Source organism: Osmerus mordax, chromosome 24 (assembly GCF_038355195.1).
Source record: "Osmerus mordax isolate fOsmMor3 chromosome 24, fOsmMor3.pri, whole genome shotgun sequence".
Lineage (NCBI taxonomy): Eukaryota > Metazoa > Chordata > Actinopteri > Osmeriformes > Osmeridae > Osmerus > Osmerus mordax.
The window spans coordinates 8,837,483-8,852,916 of NC_090073.1; the positions used below are offsets into that span (position 1 = coordinate 8,837,483).

The 15,434-nt window shown below is 49.2% G+C and overlaps 2 protein-coding genes across 2 annotated transcripts in view; both read right to left on the reverse strand.

The window, feature by feature from the left end:
• The window catches only part of LOC136932611 (probable E3 ubiquitin-protein ligase HECTD4), a 39,787-nt gene extending 29,348 nt beyond the window's left edge, over window positions 1-10,439 (reverse strand). The window contains 17 exon segments of the mRNA XM_067227782.1: window positions 895-1,023; window positions 1,353-1,473; window positions 1,574-1,679; window positions 1,793-1,863; window positions 2,627-2,769; window positions 3,074-3,309; window positions 3,438-3,578; window positions 3,716-3,829; window positions 3,966-4,127; window positions 4,299-4,491; window positions 4,758-4,928; window positions 5,248-5,386; window positions 5,624-5,732; window positions 6,048-6,175; window positions 6,298-6,387; window positions 7,303-7,844; window positions 9,902-10,439. Of these exon segments, the coding sequence (XP_067083883.1) occupies window positions 895-1,023; window positions 1,353-1,473; window positions 1,574-1,679; window positions 1,793-1,863; window positions 2,627-2,769; window positions 3,074-3,309; window positions 3,438-3,578; window positions 3,716-3,829; window positions 3,966-4,127; window positions 4,299-4,491; window positions 4,758-4,928; window positions 5,248-5,386; window positions 5,624-5,732; window positions 6,048-6,175; window positions 6,298-6,387; window positions 7,303-7,844; window positions 9,902-10,048 (2,742 nt within the window). The 5' untranslated portion in view covers window positions 10,049-10,439.
• A 681-nt stretch (window positions 10,440-11,120) lies between these two features.
• On the reverse strand, window positions 11,121-15,084 carry LOC136932599 (putative uncharacterized protein ENSP00000383309). The gene is made up of 4 exons (XM_067227762.1): window positions 14,522-15,084; window positions 14,133-14,265; window positions 13,588-13,722; window positions 11,121-12,763 (listed from the first exon to the last, which is right to left on the reverse strand). Exons 1-4 carry the CDS (start codon window positions 15,039-15,041, stop codon window positions 11,557-11,559), a joined length of 1,995 nt encoding a protein of 664 aa, XP_067083863.1. The 5' UTR covers window positions 15,042-15,084; the 3' UTR covers window positions 11,121-11,556.
• Between the last annotated feature and the right edge of the window lie 350 nt (window positions 15,085-15,434).

The following is a 15,434-nucleotide window of genomic DNA, read 5'->3' on the forward strand; positions in this document are numbered from 1 at the left end:
CTGGCAGGGTTTAGCTGGCAGGGTTTAGCTGGCAGGGTTTAGCTGGCAGGGTTTAGCTAGCAGGGTTTAGCTGGCAGGGTTTAGCTGGCAGGGTTTAGCTGGCAGGGTTTAGCTGGCAGGGTTTAGCTGGCAGGGTTTAGCTAGCAGGGTTTAGCTAGCAGGGTTTAGCTGGCAGGGTTTAGCTGGCAGGGTTTAGCTAGCAGGGTTTAGCTGGCAGGGTTTAGCTGGCAGGGTTTAGCTGGCAGGGTTTAGCTGGCAGGGTTTAGCTGGCAGGGTTTAGCTAGCAGGGTTTAGGTAACAGGGTTTAGCTAGCAGGGTTTAGGTAACAGGGTTTAGCTAGCAGGGTTTAGCTAGCAGGGTTTAGCTAGCAGGGTTTAGGTAACATGGTTTAGCTGGCAGGGTTTAGCTAGCAGGGTTTAGCTAGCAGGGTTTATCTAGCAGGGTTTAGGTAACAGGGTTTAGGTAACAGGGTTTAGCTAGCTAAGCTAGCTAATATTTGAATGGTATCGGTTTGATCTCAACTGCAAAGGGAGCTTTGCTGCGTCATGCTGAAGCATTGCTACTTTGATCAGCTATATCATCCACTATTCACACATAGAGAGAGAGAGATACAGAGAGAGAGAGAGAGAGAGAGAGAGAGAGAGAGAGAGAGAGACACAGAGATACACAGAGAGAGAGACACACAGATACACAGAGAGAGAGACACACAGAGATACACAGAGAGAGAGACACAGAGAGAGAGACACAGAGACACAGAGAGAGAGAGAGAGAGAGAGAGAGAGAGAGAGACACAGAGAGAGAGACACAGAGAGAGAGAGAGAGAGAGAGAGAGAGAGAGAGAGAGAGAGATACAGACAGACAGGCGTAGAGGGGTATTTAAATGGGGGTGTTTACCTGTACCTTCATTGTTTCCCCCTGTAGGGAGCTGTCACTATCGTCGCTGTCGTCAGGGCGGATCAGGACCGTGTTGCTAAGGAGGTGGTTCTGAACCGCCATGAGGTATCGCAGGCTGGGAGAGGCCACCTGGTGCAGAGGGAGGGCAACACAGACATTATGTATCCATAAAGCTGTCAGGTGTAATGTATTCATTTAGCAGGCTGAGATAATGTCTTCACTTAGCAGACAGGCTAGTGTTCATTTAGCAGTCACTTTATATCTTTAACGACCTGTGTGGCAGGGGTTTGAACCTGGGATCTTGATCTGCAGTCAAATGCTCTAACAACCTAAGCATTCCCCATCCCTTAATGCTAATGCACCTGCTGTTACCACGACAGTCAAGGCCACCTAACCGGACGAAAACACCAGAGTGGGTGTGAACGAGCCGAAGGCCGCTGTCGATCGGAATCACATACGGGCACGGTGGCGAGAAGCTTCTGGAAGTCGTCCCTGGCGACGGTCTGACACTTGGTGATGAGGAGGCAGGATTCCCTGACGACCGTCTTCAGGATGCAGTGCAGCAGCTCGTCGCTCAGTCTGGACAGAGAGGACAGGGGAAGGGGTGTTGTAGTCCAGGATGAACACCCAGGTCAAGGTGAATCTCATGTGACTTTGCAGGTGAAGTGCTCAGCTCTACCTGTCGTGGTCGTCGTCCTCACTCCCGAAGCGGTTCTTCTGCAGCTGGTCTGCTAGGCTAGTGAGGATGACGTCTCGAAGCTTGGATAGACCACAGCTCCTCTCTCCTAACACACACATAGCATGTTTGTTTTAGTTTTATAAACACTCCACTACAAGCAGTACAGAGTTCATGGACTGGGTGTACGGTCTGTGAAGTGTGAATCAATCCGCTCCTCACCTTCCGTCAGGACCAGTTTCAGCAGCTTGTTGAGTTCAGACTCGCCCTGGTACAAGATGTTCAGCCCCGAGCTTCAGAAAAGGGGGCACAGACGTAGATAAAACAGATTAGACACACTTCAGATTAGACTGGACATTAACTGTGGCCTCATGGTGACTCTAACAGATAGGATTTCTACGTGGTATATATGTATGTGTGATATATCTATATGTGGTGTATCAACATGGTATATATCTGTGTGGTATATATCTACGTGGTATATATATATATCTGTGTGGTATATCTATGTGGTATATATCTATGTGGTATATATCTACGTGGTATATATATATATCTGTGTGGTATATCTATGTGGTATATATCTATGTGGTATATATCTACGTGGTATATATATATATCTGTGTGGTATATCTATGTGGTATATATCTATGTGGTATATATCTACGTGGTATATATATATATCTGTGTGGTATATCTATGTGGTATATATCTATGTGGTATATATCTATGTGGTATATATCTGTGTGGTATATCTATGTGGTATATATCTATGTGGTATATATCTACGTGGTATATATATATATCTGTGTGGTATATCTATGTGGTATATATCTATGTGGTATATATCTACGTGGTATATATATATATCTGTGTGGTATATCTATGTGGTATATATCTATGTGGTATATATCTATGTGGTATATATCTATGTGGTATATATCTATGTGGTATATATCTATGTGGTATATATCTATGTGGTATATATCTATGTGGTATATATCTATGTGGTATATATCTATGTGGTATATAGCCAGGTGTGGTACATCTATTTACCTGATAGCTAAGCAAACCTCCCCCTGGATCTCGGCTCCTATCTGGTCCACCGGGGCCATGAGCAGCTGCCATAGCAACAGGCCCGCTCGCCTCACCGTCTCCCGGTTCTGTTCAGACTGGGGGTTGAAGAACCTGAACACCACCTGAGAACATGGGGAGGAACGTGCGTCAAGCCCCGCCCAAGTTCTCCCTGCTCCAGTAAGGTCAAGCCCCGCCCACGTTCTCCCTGCTCCAGTAAGTCTCCCGTAGAAGCCCTCCCCGAAACACCATCATCCCTCCCCGAAACACCATCATCCCTCCCCGAAACACCATCTTCCCTCCCTGAAACACCATCATCCCTCCCCGAAACACCATCCTCCCTCCCAGAAACACCATCATCCCTCCCCGAAACACCATCATCCCTCCCAAAAACACAATCATCCCTCCCCGAAACACCATCACCCCCACCTGAAACACCACCAGGATGCAGTGGATGATGCAGGTGTCCCCGTTGACCATGGCCTTCTCCATGATGTCGCAGATGCTGCTGAAGTGGCGGGCCTCGATGGGGTGCTGCTTGCCCAGCAGTGTTCCCAGGGGGAGGCAGCAGCTACTGGCAGCCAGCAGGTTGAGCTGGTGGATGCACATGGCGCCCACATGGTGGAGCAGCTGGTTGATCACATCGCCCGTACCCACGGTCTCCTCTGCAGAGAGCCGCGGGGAGGAGAGACGACAGGCGGTCAGGTTTCACCCAAACCAGGAGAGGCTAGGATTGGGTGTTGTTTATGGTTGCTGTTTTTGTTGTTGTTGTTGTGGTGGTGGTGTCGGGTACCTTTGGGTTCTTTGATGACGTGGCTGACGCCAAGCCGGTGACACACGTGATGGAAGGCCTGGTTGCCAGGGTTACACCACTGGTCCATGTAGTCGTTGGAGCAGGTCCAGATCAGGTTGTTAAGGGCATCGTAGCAGGCGCCTAGCGAACACAAACCAAACAGACAAATGTCAAAGATCAAAACTTAAAGGACGCCGTAATGTAATATAAAAGATAAAAGCAACATATTATGTTTCAGACATGTGGAGAGACGGAGGGAGTGTTGAGGAGGATCTTACCCAGCCCAGCCACCTGGGCTCCCCTTCCCAGCGAGCTCCCGGGAGCGTCCACCAGGTCAGCGCGGCTGTTGAACTGCCCGTCCGCCAGGCTGAACACCAGGCTGGAGGCGAGGACTGTCCAGAGAGGAGGAGGATGCGTCAGCACACACACACACACACACCACTGGTAGCAAGGCAGCGAGGCTCGGAACGTGCCGGAAAGATGCCGGTTTAACGAAAACATTTGGATTGAGTGCGAGATGGTTCGTACTCTTGAGAGACGAGAGGCCGCTGGTGCCGCCAAAGAGAGAGCGAGTGGCGGGACTGCCGGACACGCCGGGCGGAGACGCCAGCATCACCAGGTACGTGCCGCACACGTACATGGGGGTCTTCCTCAGGGTCTTCAGGGGGAGCCCACAGCTGGTGTTGACGGCTGTGAGGGACAAGCACACACACACACACACACATCAACACACCGGAGCGGATGGCGATGAGATTGAGAACACCTGGAACGTTGACACCAGGGGCGTAGCCAGAATTTTATTTTGGGGCGTCCCCATCTTAAAATCAATGTTCAAAACCAGGGCTGTGGGTTTGTGTTTACCGGACTGCTCCTCCTTGACGGTGTTGGTGATGGCGGAGCCGGTGAGCGCGGCCAGCGTGGCGGAGTGCGAGGCGCGGAAGCGGGACATGCGGCTCAGCAGGAGCTCGTTCAGACACTTGGAAGACTCTCCCTCCTTCCTGGCCAGGATCACTCGCTCCTGCAGGACGCTCGCCACACACAGCCCTGTCTCTGTCTGCAGGGAGGGAGAGAGAGGGGCGTGAGAGAGACAGAGACAGAGACAGAGAGAGAGAGAGAGAGAGAGAGAGAGAGAGAGAGAGAGAGAGAGGGGGGGGGGGGGGAGGTAGGCAGAGGGAAAGAGAGAGGAAGAGAGAGAGATAGGAAGAGAGAGGGCCGGTGAGAGAGAGAGACAGAGACAGAGAGAGAGAGAGAGAGAGCAGAGAACCAGGGGAAAGGCAAGCGCCCACAGGGAAGGGACCCAGGGAAGGGAAGCCTGCTCACCGACAGCTGAAAGACATCCATGAAGACAGAGTGGCCCTTCTGGGTCTTCTCGTTGAGGCTGGCTGGAGACCAGACCCAGTACAGGCAGGTTCCATCGGAGCACAGGTGCAGGGTGCTCATGCTGCTACCTACTGGGAAGTGGTGAGCTGGCATGGGCACAATCTGGCACACCTGGGGAGGGCAGAGAACACAGGCTGTAGGGCGTGGAGGGAGAGGGGGTCAGGGACGGAGGGTACCTGGAGGGTGAGGGGGTCAGGGTTCAAGGGTGAGGGGGTACCTGGAAGGTGAAGGGGTCAGGGTTCAAGGGTTCAAGGGTGAGGGGGTACCTGGAGGGTGAGGGGGTCAGGGTTCAAGGGAGAGGGGGTACCTAGAGGGTGAGGGGGTCAGGGTTCAAGGGTGAGGGGGTACCTGGAGGGTGAGGGGGTCAGGGTTCAAGGGTGAGGGGGTACCTGGAGGGTGAGGGGGTCAGGGTTCAAGGGTGAGGGGGTACCTGGAGGGTGAAGGGGTCCAGGACCTGGCACAGCTGATGAGTCTTGGCATCAAAGGAGGCAGGCCGGTGGAGGAGACGCCCGCTGCTGAACACCACCCAGCCTGGCTCCAGCTCCTCATTCCTACAGTAGACAAACCCCCTGGACACACACACACACACACTGCTGTCACCTGTAGTCAACACTCCCTTCAGAGACCCCGACAGTCATGGATATATCATAGAGCCGGCTGGGGGGGTCAGTGAGCAGGGGGGGGGGGGGGGGTTGTGAGTCCACTGGGAGATGTGAGGGGCTGGGGGGGGTATTTATAGAGCAGACCCCCCCCCCCCTCCTCTCTCTGAGTGCTGCAGATGCAGCACAGGCAGGGTGTCATGTTACCTCAGTGTTCCGTGCAGACCAGAGCCCAGCTTGCTGATCCCCCTCCCAAAGGAGTTGGTGGTGTACAGATAGAGGCCATCTGTGGCCAGGCAGCGGCCCAGGTCAGTGTCTGCAACACAGGCACAGGAGAGGTGAGCATGGCGCAGACAAGAAGGAGGAGGAGGAGAGGAGGAGGAGGAGGAGGAAAGGGAAAGCTTTCAGAACATTCTCGTCAATCAAACGTCATCTGCCAAATGGGCTGTGTTCTGTCTCGCACGCAAGTGGGGCAGTTTAGAGGGCAGATCAAACATAGACATCCTTGCCTCCCGCTACGTGAGATTTTAAGACCGCGGGGGACAATAAAAAAAAAAAAAAGGTCTGGCAGAAAATTGGGTTGACCCGAGATGCCCTTTGCCCACATTCACACCCAGACCAGGGGACCGACCTTTGCTCTCTGCTCCTCCAGCGGTGGTGTCGGGCATGGGCAGCATGTCCTCGAAGCCCCAGGACACGCTGTGTTTCCCCCCCAGCAGGCAGGAGGGAGAGCCTGGGCCTCCCTCCAGCACCAGGAGTCTGGAGGAACAGGGCACACCATTACTCTCTGTCACAAGTCACGTTAGCAGTGTTTATAGTCCCATGAGCCTGCCTAACCCACTCACATTAGCAGAGTATATATACCTGTGAACCTAGCCTACCTGTACAGCACGTCAGCCACAGGAAGTTGGCCTAAATCGGACTGTTTCTGTAGCAGGTGAACGGTGTGGATGAAGGTTTTGAGGGACCCCCTGGAAACACAAATGAAACTCTCAGGGAATGTTTAAACCATGGAACCTTTTCTACAGTTGAAGGCCAGGAGATGTGATGCTCCCCGCTGCATCGATTCACATGGAGGTTTCATTAGCATTCACTGCATCGTGTCTCTCTGACAAAGCACAATGCATGGGCTTCGGGTATTGACACAATGGGTTTCCAGATAAGGCTGACCGAGGATTCAGCCGCAAAGGACTGCCTGACTCTCCACAACAGAACATAAAACCCTCCTCACACGGAGGTGAAGGTTCATCAACGAGAGAGAAAGAGAAAAAATGGACAGTCATCGTGCACGCTTGACCCTATTGCAACAGCAACAAAACAGGAGAAAGAAGGAGAGAGAGAGAGAGAGAGAGAGAGAGAGAGAGAGACATAGCTCTTTACCTCACCACCACTGTCGGTGAAAAAGCCCCAGAACTGGATGGTTCCCTGAAACAAAGGGCTCATGCTCTACAGAGGGCACACAAAGGCGGGGAGGGTTCTGGTTTTGACAAGTCGAGCTCCGTTGTCACCACCAGAAGCAAGGCTCCTGCCTTGCACGGCTAAAAATGGCGTCTGTGAGTAGGCAACCGTGACAACAGGAGTAGGCGAGGTGTCTCGCGAAGCTTCTCGATTTACCGCTTCATCGAGAAAACTCGTCCCACTTGACCCCCCCCCTACTCAGGTTGAAACTGTTAACATTTACATGTAGTCATTTAGCAGACGCTCTTCTCCATAGCGACTGACAGTAAGTACAGGGACATTCTCCCCGAGGCAAGTAGGGTGAAGTGCCTTGCCCAAGGACACAACGTCATTTCGCACGGCCATGAATCGAACCGGCAACCTTCTGATTACTAGCCCGATTCCCTAACCGCTCAGCCACCTGACTCCCAGTTAGGACGTGGTCTTACCTGGCACAGGCGAGCGCAACCAGGGCCGCAGCTGCGTTCTCCCTCTGCCTGGGTGGGTGGAGGGCGGGTGCCTGGCCCTGGGGGCCCTGCTGGGGACCCTCCTCCAGCCAGGAGCACAGCAACCCCTCCAGGCCGTTGAGGCAGTCGGCCGGCTCCTTGCTGAGGCTGAGAGGCTGGCAGTCCCTCAGGCAGGACAGCAGCACCTCGGCCGTCACCCCGCAGAGGGCAGGGTCGCTGCGCGTCTGCGACTGCAGCAGGGGGAACACCAGCAGCAGGCCCACGCGGGAGGTGAAGGGGGCCTGCTCGGGCTGCTGGAGCAGGCCCTGGCGCTTGAGGAGGGCCAGGGCCTCCTCGTCTGCCCCCCCGGCCCCCTCGCGCTCCTGCTGCTCCTCCAGGGCCAGCTGCCGCTGCGCCCCCCACAGGCCTCGCAGGGCGTTGAGCCGGTACTCCAGCAGGCGAGCGTACGCATTGCTCTGGTTGCCGCAGACGGCGCGGAGACGCTCGGCGAGCTCGGCCGGGTTCTTGGTCTCGAACGTGAGGATCTGGAGGACGGAGAGGGGAACACACACACACACACACACGAGAGGGTTGGTGTGACGGACGTCAGACACGATGCACTCTGAGGTCTAGCAGGTTAACGACCAGCCCAGCAGAAAAGCTTCACGGCGATGACGGCATCAGCGAACATGTCCCTTTGCTGTGTAATCGTGGGCTATCTTTCGGTGTGGTCTGGCCAACTCCAAACTCAATTTACCGACACAGAGCGCTGAGGCACTCAGAGATCATGTGTAGATAAATCAAATATGGAGGTCTAGAGTTGCATTATAATTCTATCACAGTAAAGAAATGGTAGGCTAGGATACATTTTCATGTGAAAGCTCTCCTTCCCCTTGAGTCACGTTACTGACGCAGAACATATACGAAGTTATACTTCATAACAATGCAAATTACTTAAGTAATGCACAAGAGCATTCAAATTACAACTGTAGAAGCATTACACCACATTTTCAAGAATAAATTGTAGGCATAAATGAAATAATGGCTATGCCAGTGGACCATGGCGTTGTGTCTAGAACACAGGGATAGAACAATGAGCATCCTCTGCACTTAGGCAACATTTCAGGTATTGATTACAGAGTGGAGCCCAAGACTCATGGACTGGGAGGAATCCATTACACCGTTTAGCAGGCACATTTTGTATCGATTCCATTTCAGATATACTACTAACGTTACGGTAACATTCCTTAATTGAAGGCTGGGATTGTGCACCAGCTCTCCCCACCTTGCTCTGCAGAAGTACTGCTGCTCCACGTGGATAAAAATAGTCCAAGCACCCATGGCCTGATGGGATACTGGATGACCTAATGAATATTTAAGGTGGGATGCACTGAGGATTCATCTATCATACAGACTATATCCTGGTTTACACCCACCAATAAAGTTGTATGTCCCACATCAATATAACAAGAAATTACCCAAGAGACACAGCCCTAATGGACTTAATAGCTCTAACCTTAAGAAACCAGAGAAGAGTGGTTTGAGAGTGACAGGGAAATGTTGAGCTTTCTAAACCACAACAGCAAATGCAACTTACTGCTATTCTAACAAGGTAGCTAATAACACGGACACAACCCTGTAGTTCCCTCGTTACTGTTTAACTCAATGAATGTTATTGAAACGGTAAAAAGCAAGAACAGAGTGAGAGTTCACTGACACTGTGGAAATACTCGAGTTACAATTCACCTTCCCGCAGCGTGCAGTTTCATGACCCGATTGTGAAAGTTATTCCTCTCCCTGCCTGCTTGCTTTCCATGATCATCCATAGATCTCAAATGACCAAATCTATTTAAGTTCAGGCCAAATGTCCCTTGAATTATTGCACTCCAATCCATGCCCACAATGCAGCTTGCGTTTCCACATAAAATATGTGAAGTCGGCTATTTACTTAGTAAACAACCCCAAACATAATTCAAGTAAACACATAATTTATGGGGAAATTGCCCTCACAGAAGATGCTGGCCCACCCCATGCTAACTTAATTGACATGTCATCCTGTTGTTTAGGCAGCTACAACTGAGACAGGTTGCTTATGCTGCTAATCTGTATCAGGCTAAAGTCATGGGGTTAGGCTTGTTGTAAATTGCTGTTGTAAACCATTAGATAGGTCCATCTGATTAACGCTACAGTAACGTCAGACTCTGACTCAGAGAGCTATGCTATCGAGCTAGTTAGAGACTCCATTATCTCGGCGGCTTACTGATATTATTGTTGATTAATAAGCTAGCTGATTGTGTCTAGCTAGCTAACCAAGTCTGCTGACATAAACCAAGACAGAACCAGCTACAATAATGACACTACCGTTTGAGAGACACTGTAAAGACAAATAATGATTAAGACGTTAGCTACACCGGTACCGTTAGGCTGTATAAGCTTGCCCGGTGTTGTCACTGTGCTGAACTTCAGCTAGCTACTGTAGTGCTAGCTACTGTAGCAGGCTTAGCTAGCCGCCTTGGCTTTAGCCAAACTAGCTAGCTAGCAGACCACTACACATGCTAAACATATCCTACACTTAGCAACCGTTTGTGCGTTGTTGACCCACCTCCTGCTCGGTATCCCCCTGCTCCGACACCCCAATTTCACTGGGCAGTTCAGCCAGATCCGTGACCCGAATCAGTCCATCGTGAAGGAAGATTGTTTCTTCCTTCACTGAGAGCCACTGGGACGAATCCACGGCCCCGGAGCCCATCTCTCTCTCCTCCGAGAAAAATACCAGAGAGGTTGCACATTAAAAATTCAATATCCGAAATGACAGAAACGCCCTTGCACGCCAGCTGCCTGCTAGCCAACGTTACCCAAAATACATTCTGTTGCCTCCGACGACTCTGAAAATGTCCGAAAATGTGTGTCTTGTTGGCTAGTTGCTTGTTACGAGTAAGCTACCTAGCCCAGCTGATCCTGTCTGAGGCTGGTGGTGTTGACAGGCAAGCTAACTGGGGGGCAGGTTCTCTAGCACCAGCAGCTAGCAGAATATAGCTAGCTCTAACGCCGTTACGTTGGCTATCGTCTTTTAGATCGGAGTGGGCGTGACACTGTCTGTAAACTCGTTAACACTACTGTTTTTGTAAATGACCGTCTTTGCCAGTAGATGACGGAGAGCTAGCAGCACGAAATCTTGTAAAAATGAGTAGAATACGGCTCCGTAGTAGGTGCAACCCCTTTTTACCAGTGGCTGGACAAGATAATAGGAACCCCACAGCTGTCAGTGAGACGCCATGTTTCCAAGGCCAACTGTTCCCGGCATGCAATGCGCTCCAAGGTATATCGATGCATAATAAAATGATATTAAATTGTTGCTATGCATTATTAACCGTCACTCAAATTGTATCAGAGTCTTATCAGACTTGCACACAAATATGAAAAAACAGCAGGTTTTATTACATGAGATTATCTTTTTCAAATATCTCTGAGACAGTTGCGCGGATGTTGGATCTGAAGGGCCAACAAGGTTCTCTCACTTAAAAGTGAAGGAGCGAAAGTGCCACCTAGTGATCATTACAGGAACGCTTTTGCCTACTGTACGGTACAAATATAGCATAATGATGTTCCTATCCAGGCAAATTAATGTAACTTTTTTTACTTTTATTTAATTATTGTAAAAAGGAAGATTGGCCATGAAGTCAGTTATCCACCAAGTCAATATACTTACATCGATGTTATATACAGTACCAATCAAAAGTTCATATTTACGTTTGTTTACAATTACACTCCAAAATCTCCAAGCATGTAAGAATGCACTTTGATAATACATCAATCCGACTTACCAGAAAAATAAATGATTCAATGCAACTGCATTACAAGGTTATGTACATTTTTTATTTTATTCAACGGCTTTTTTGATACCTGGTAAACATACAACCCTAAAGTATTAATCTCAGTCTTCCGGTCATAGGGCCTAGAAATGAAATAAGCTTGATGCCAAACAGGCGTTCAGGAAGGAGTGCTTGTCTCTGTATATGTACACATACCAGCTGGGGTCAAGAAAGTGTTAACTTCCTCCTGACGCCAAACAGCAGCTTTAGTCGCTGCAGGTGAGTGCCTATCTTACTTGTCATGTCATGCCTTTTCACCACTAAAAGTTCACCTTGAAAGCTAAGTTCAAGCACTCAATTTGTCATTAAAATCTGAAAAGCAGTGATTACGAGTGATTGCATGCTGCTTTATAGGAGAGAGAGACAGAGAACTGTACTGCTTGTGTTAAGGCACCCTGACTCTACCTGGCTTCATTGACTCCTCTGTTGTGAACAGGTCTGTCTTCTCCCTGGGTGAAGACAAGTTCGTTGTTTGGAGAGGTTCTCTAAACCCAACAGGAAATGATGTCATTTGTATCTGAGGCTTGGCCCAGGTCTTCGAGGAGGGGACAGTCTCAGTATGTTTTTTCCTCCATAGTGTCAATGAGGTCTTCTTAGGTGGGCATGATGTGGTGTTAGGTGAGGGGATTGTAATCTGAGTTGATGCTCTGCTCTTCATGAAGGGTAATGTCAATGAGGTCTTCTTAGGTGGGGATGATGTTGTGTTAGGTGAAGGTATGATAATCTGAGTTGATGCTCTGCTCTTCATGAAGGGTAATGTCAATGAGGTCTTCTTAGGTGGGGATGATGTTGTGTTAGGTGAAGGTATGATAATCTGAGTTGATGCTCTGCTATTCGTGAAGGGTAATGCCGTTGCGTACGTGAACAGTCGGTCGGTTGGCAGTTGGGGGGGTTTGTCCTGTAAACAAGCTTTGCGGCGTGGCTGAAAGCTGTCTCCTCGCGGAGGGGCTCTGGGTCCACATCGGTGACGTTTCCGGAAACCCTTTGTCCGTTTGTGGCTTTTGGGGTTTGAAACTGTGAATGTTGTGGTGGTTGTTGATTGGCGTGTGGATTTGAACAATGGAAGCGTTGTTGTTAGTGTTGCAGAGCCTGCCTGTTTTTTAGTCTGCGTAGCCGCCTGTGGCCTGGTTTGACCTGACCGTGAAGGGACGGTTTTGGATTCAGTTCTAGGCAACTTATTTTTCTTGCCCTTTCTAGCCCTTTTGGCCATGTTTGTCTTCGTGTGTGTGGTGGGAGCAACTCCCCGGGCAGTGAGTGTGTTGTCATCAGCTCTCGTCCGTGTTGAGGGCTCTGCGGTCTGGGTCACACGTTTTTGGAGCGCGCTGCTTCGAGTCAGGGGGATTTTCTGGCTCCTTTTGCATTTTTTCAATTTTTTGGATCTGGGCAGGAAGGCGTCTCCTCGCGGCGAGGCGCAGCGCCCAGGGGGGGCCTTGGGCTTCAGCCTCTTAAGGAGCTTCCTGTTTGGGGAGGAAGCAGCTCCTTCTGCGACTGCGGGCTTGTGGGAGGCAGCTTGTTGATCTGGGATTTGGGTGATGTTGAAAGGGGAGGGCTTTTTGAAGACGGCGTATGGGGCCACCTTAGCTAGCTTGCACCTAAGCAGAGTAGAAGTAAACAAGTTAAACAAGCCGGGCCTCCACACCTAGAGAGAGAGAGAGCTTTCATAGGATCAGCCAAGCCGGGTTCGTTCTGTTTTCTGTAATCGTTTTGTAAATATTTACTGTTTTCTTAAATTTGGAACGTTCTATGAATATTTGCTGTTTCTGTTTTGGACATGTATACATGCAGTATATACTAATATGCATATTGGTTTTAATATGCAGTAATACCTCCATACCATAATGATGTATGTTCCCCAAGGCAAATACACAAACTCTTACTGTGTTCAGGTTTTTTTTTTTATGGTTATCATTCACAGGAATTTCTCCATGATTTCATTATGAACCAGCTTGTGCTGGTTAGCACTCTATCACACAAAGCCAAAGACATCTATCAAAACAGCAACAGAGATATTCTCAACACTCCATTAACATGCCAGAGAGAAGGAGGAAGTCGTCACTAATCAGATCGGCATCATTGTGGAATCAGAGAAGGGGTGTGGTTCTATTGCCCAGGGCAACAGTAAAAGAGCAGTTAAAGAGTTGGTTTAGAATCAGGCATGTCATCACAAGCTGCTCATTTAGGACAGTTGTGAAAACTCTGCTGTTATCTAGTTTGTATCTGTGTGCAGTGTGTCAGTATGGGGTCTACCTTGTTTTACAGAACCGCACTGGCACAGATTGTCACAAACCCCATCAACAAATGTCTCCTGCCAATTTCTACATTTCCAGTTAATGTGGTGACTTTTCACGTATACATTTTGAATGCGCACATGCGTACATTCGCTCGATTCAAACGAACACGACAGTGAGCCACTCACATTCCCCACCAGTTCAGCTCCACACAGCGTCTTCTCTGGGTGAGCTCGAAGCAGGGTACCCTGAGGATGTTGAAGAAGCTGTAACCCACCATGTTGGAGATGGTGTCGTTCACCCTCACAAGACACTGACGGAAACTAAGAGCAAGGACACTGCGGTCAGATCATGTGAAGACACCAGGTGTGTGCGCAGTGAAAACGGTGCCCAGTATGATGATTTCTAGGGACAGGATTTGACTTGAAAGAAGTGACTTGGACTCAAGGATGTCGATGTGTGAATCAAATCATCGGATCATGTCAACATTAGATATCATGGGGCAACGATTCAGACATTCCTGAAATCAAATCGCTTGACTGAAGGCAGGTGTGCCAAAGACATACACCACACCTTAGAAATATCATAAAAGTCATTCATACTTCAACTGTCCAAACTCTCATTAACTCAGCTGACGTTTTGCCATTTTGCTGGAGGGGGAAGGCCAGTGGAGGATGGTGGAGATCTGGGTCATGGATGGAATGGAATGCCACGTGGTTATGTTCAGACTCACCTGTGGTCACATTCACAGTGTGAGACAGTGTAGAAGTTGGTGTTGAACACTCCGTAGTTTACCGTGAAGGCGTGAATGGTGTTTCTGCAGTGGTCGTGTTCGCGGCAGCAATGGTCTGCTCGCTCAAACATTCCTGTTGGAGAAAATTCGTGGAGAATAATTGACTCGTGATTTTCAATACACAAGAAAATGTGTAAACTGTGAAAGGATAAAATTACATGGATTTTCCAAGTAGGCTATTTACATAGCCTACCGAATGGATTCGTTACATGCATTTTACGCACCGTTTTACGCATGGCCCCTTAAGTTAATCATCTTCATTGCCAAATGCCTAATCCTTATTTTGCCAATACCCTCAGATGAGCAATGCAGTTATGATATGTACTCACCCAACTGTTCATAACCACTGGCTTTGCTTCCTCTGCCACACCATAGCGTGCCTGGAAATACCCAAGCGCGTTTCTTACGGGATTTTATGTCCACACTATTGCGATGCTGAGATCCGTGACTTATTGGAAAGTTCAATTCGACAGTTGGATTCAACTCGCAAGGGCCGTCCGGGTTCAACAACAAGCTGAAATTAAAACTTAATTCCACGTGGCTCTCCAAGTGGTCGGCGCAACGAGATAAATAAGTTCCAGCAACTACTGGATTGTTATCAATCGCACATTCTAAAAGCTGCCTGATCTCCAAAGACCATACACTCGTATATGTAAGTAAGGAATAGCTTCCATCCATGGCATTTCGTAAGAATGTGAGGCGCGTGTGTCCTTCGTCAGTGGAGTTCGTCCGGAGGCAAAAGTATGAATTGTTTGAATGTGATTCTGTCAAAATCCTTACTGCGAGCGCATTTGAAAAACCGATCAAAGACCAGGCAAAGGCCCAATGGGAAATAAATCGTACTCGCATATCCGGAGATATTTAAAACCTCAAAAACTAAATAACCAAATGGGGACGAATTAACCAATGATTCCAATTACACGTAATTCAATCTGGAAAAATTTGCGCAGATGCAAGCATTATTGCCTACTGACAGCAACATGTATAGCTAAGACATGAGTCTATATGACTGGTCCTGAACCAACTGCAGGTCCCAGCCACTCACAGGTGGGCCTGCAAATGAAAAACGTTTTATGAGAAATATGATCCTCACACCAGGTAGAGTAGAGGCGCCCCAGTGTGTCTGACAACACCCCTTCTTCATCTTTGCATTTGCATATAATAGCTGCTTTAAACAAGGATCCGGTAGCTTGCCTCGTGGCACTTTGAAGAATGTAATTTTACCGAATTGTTCGAGGCAGA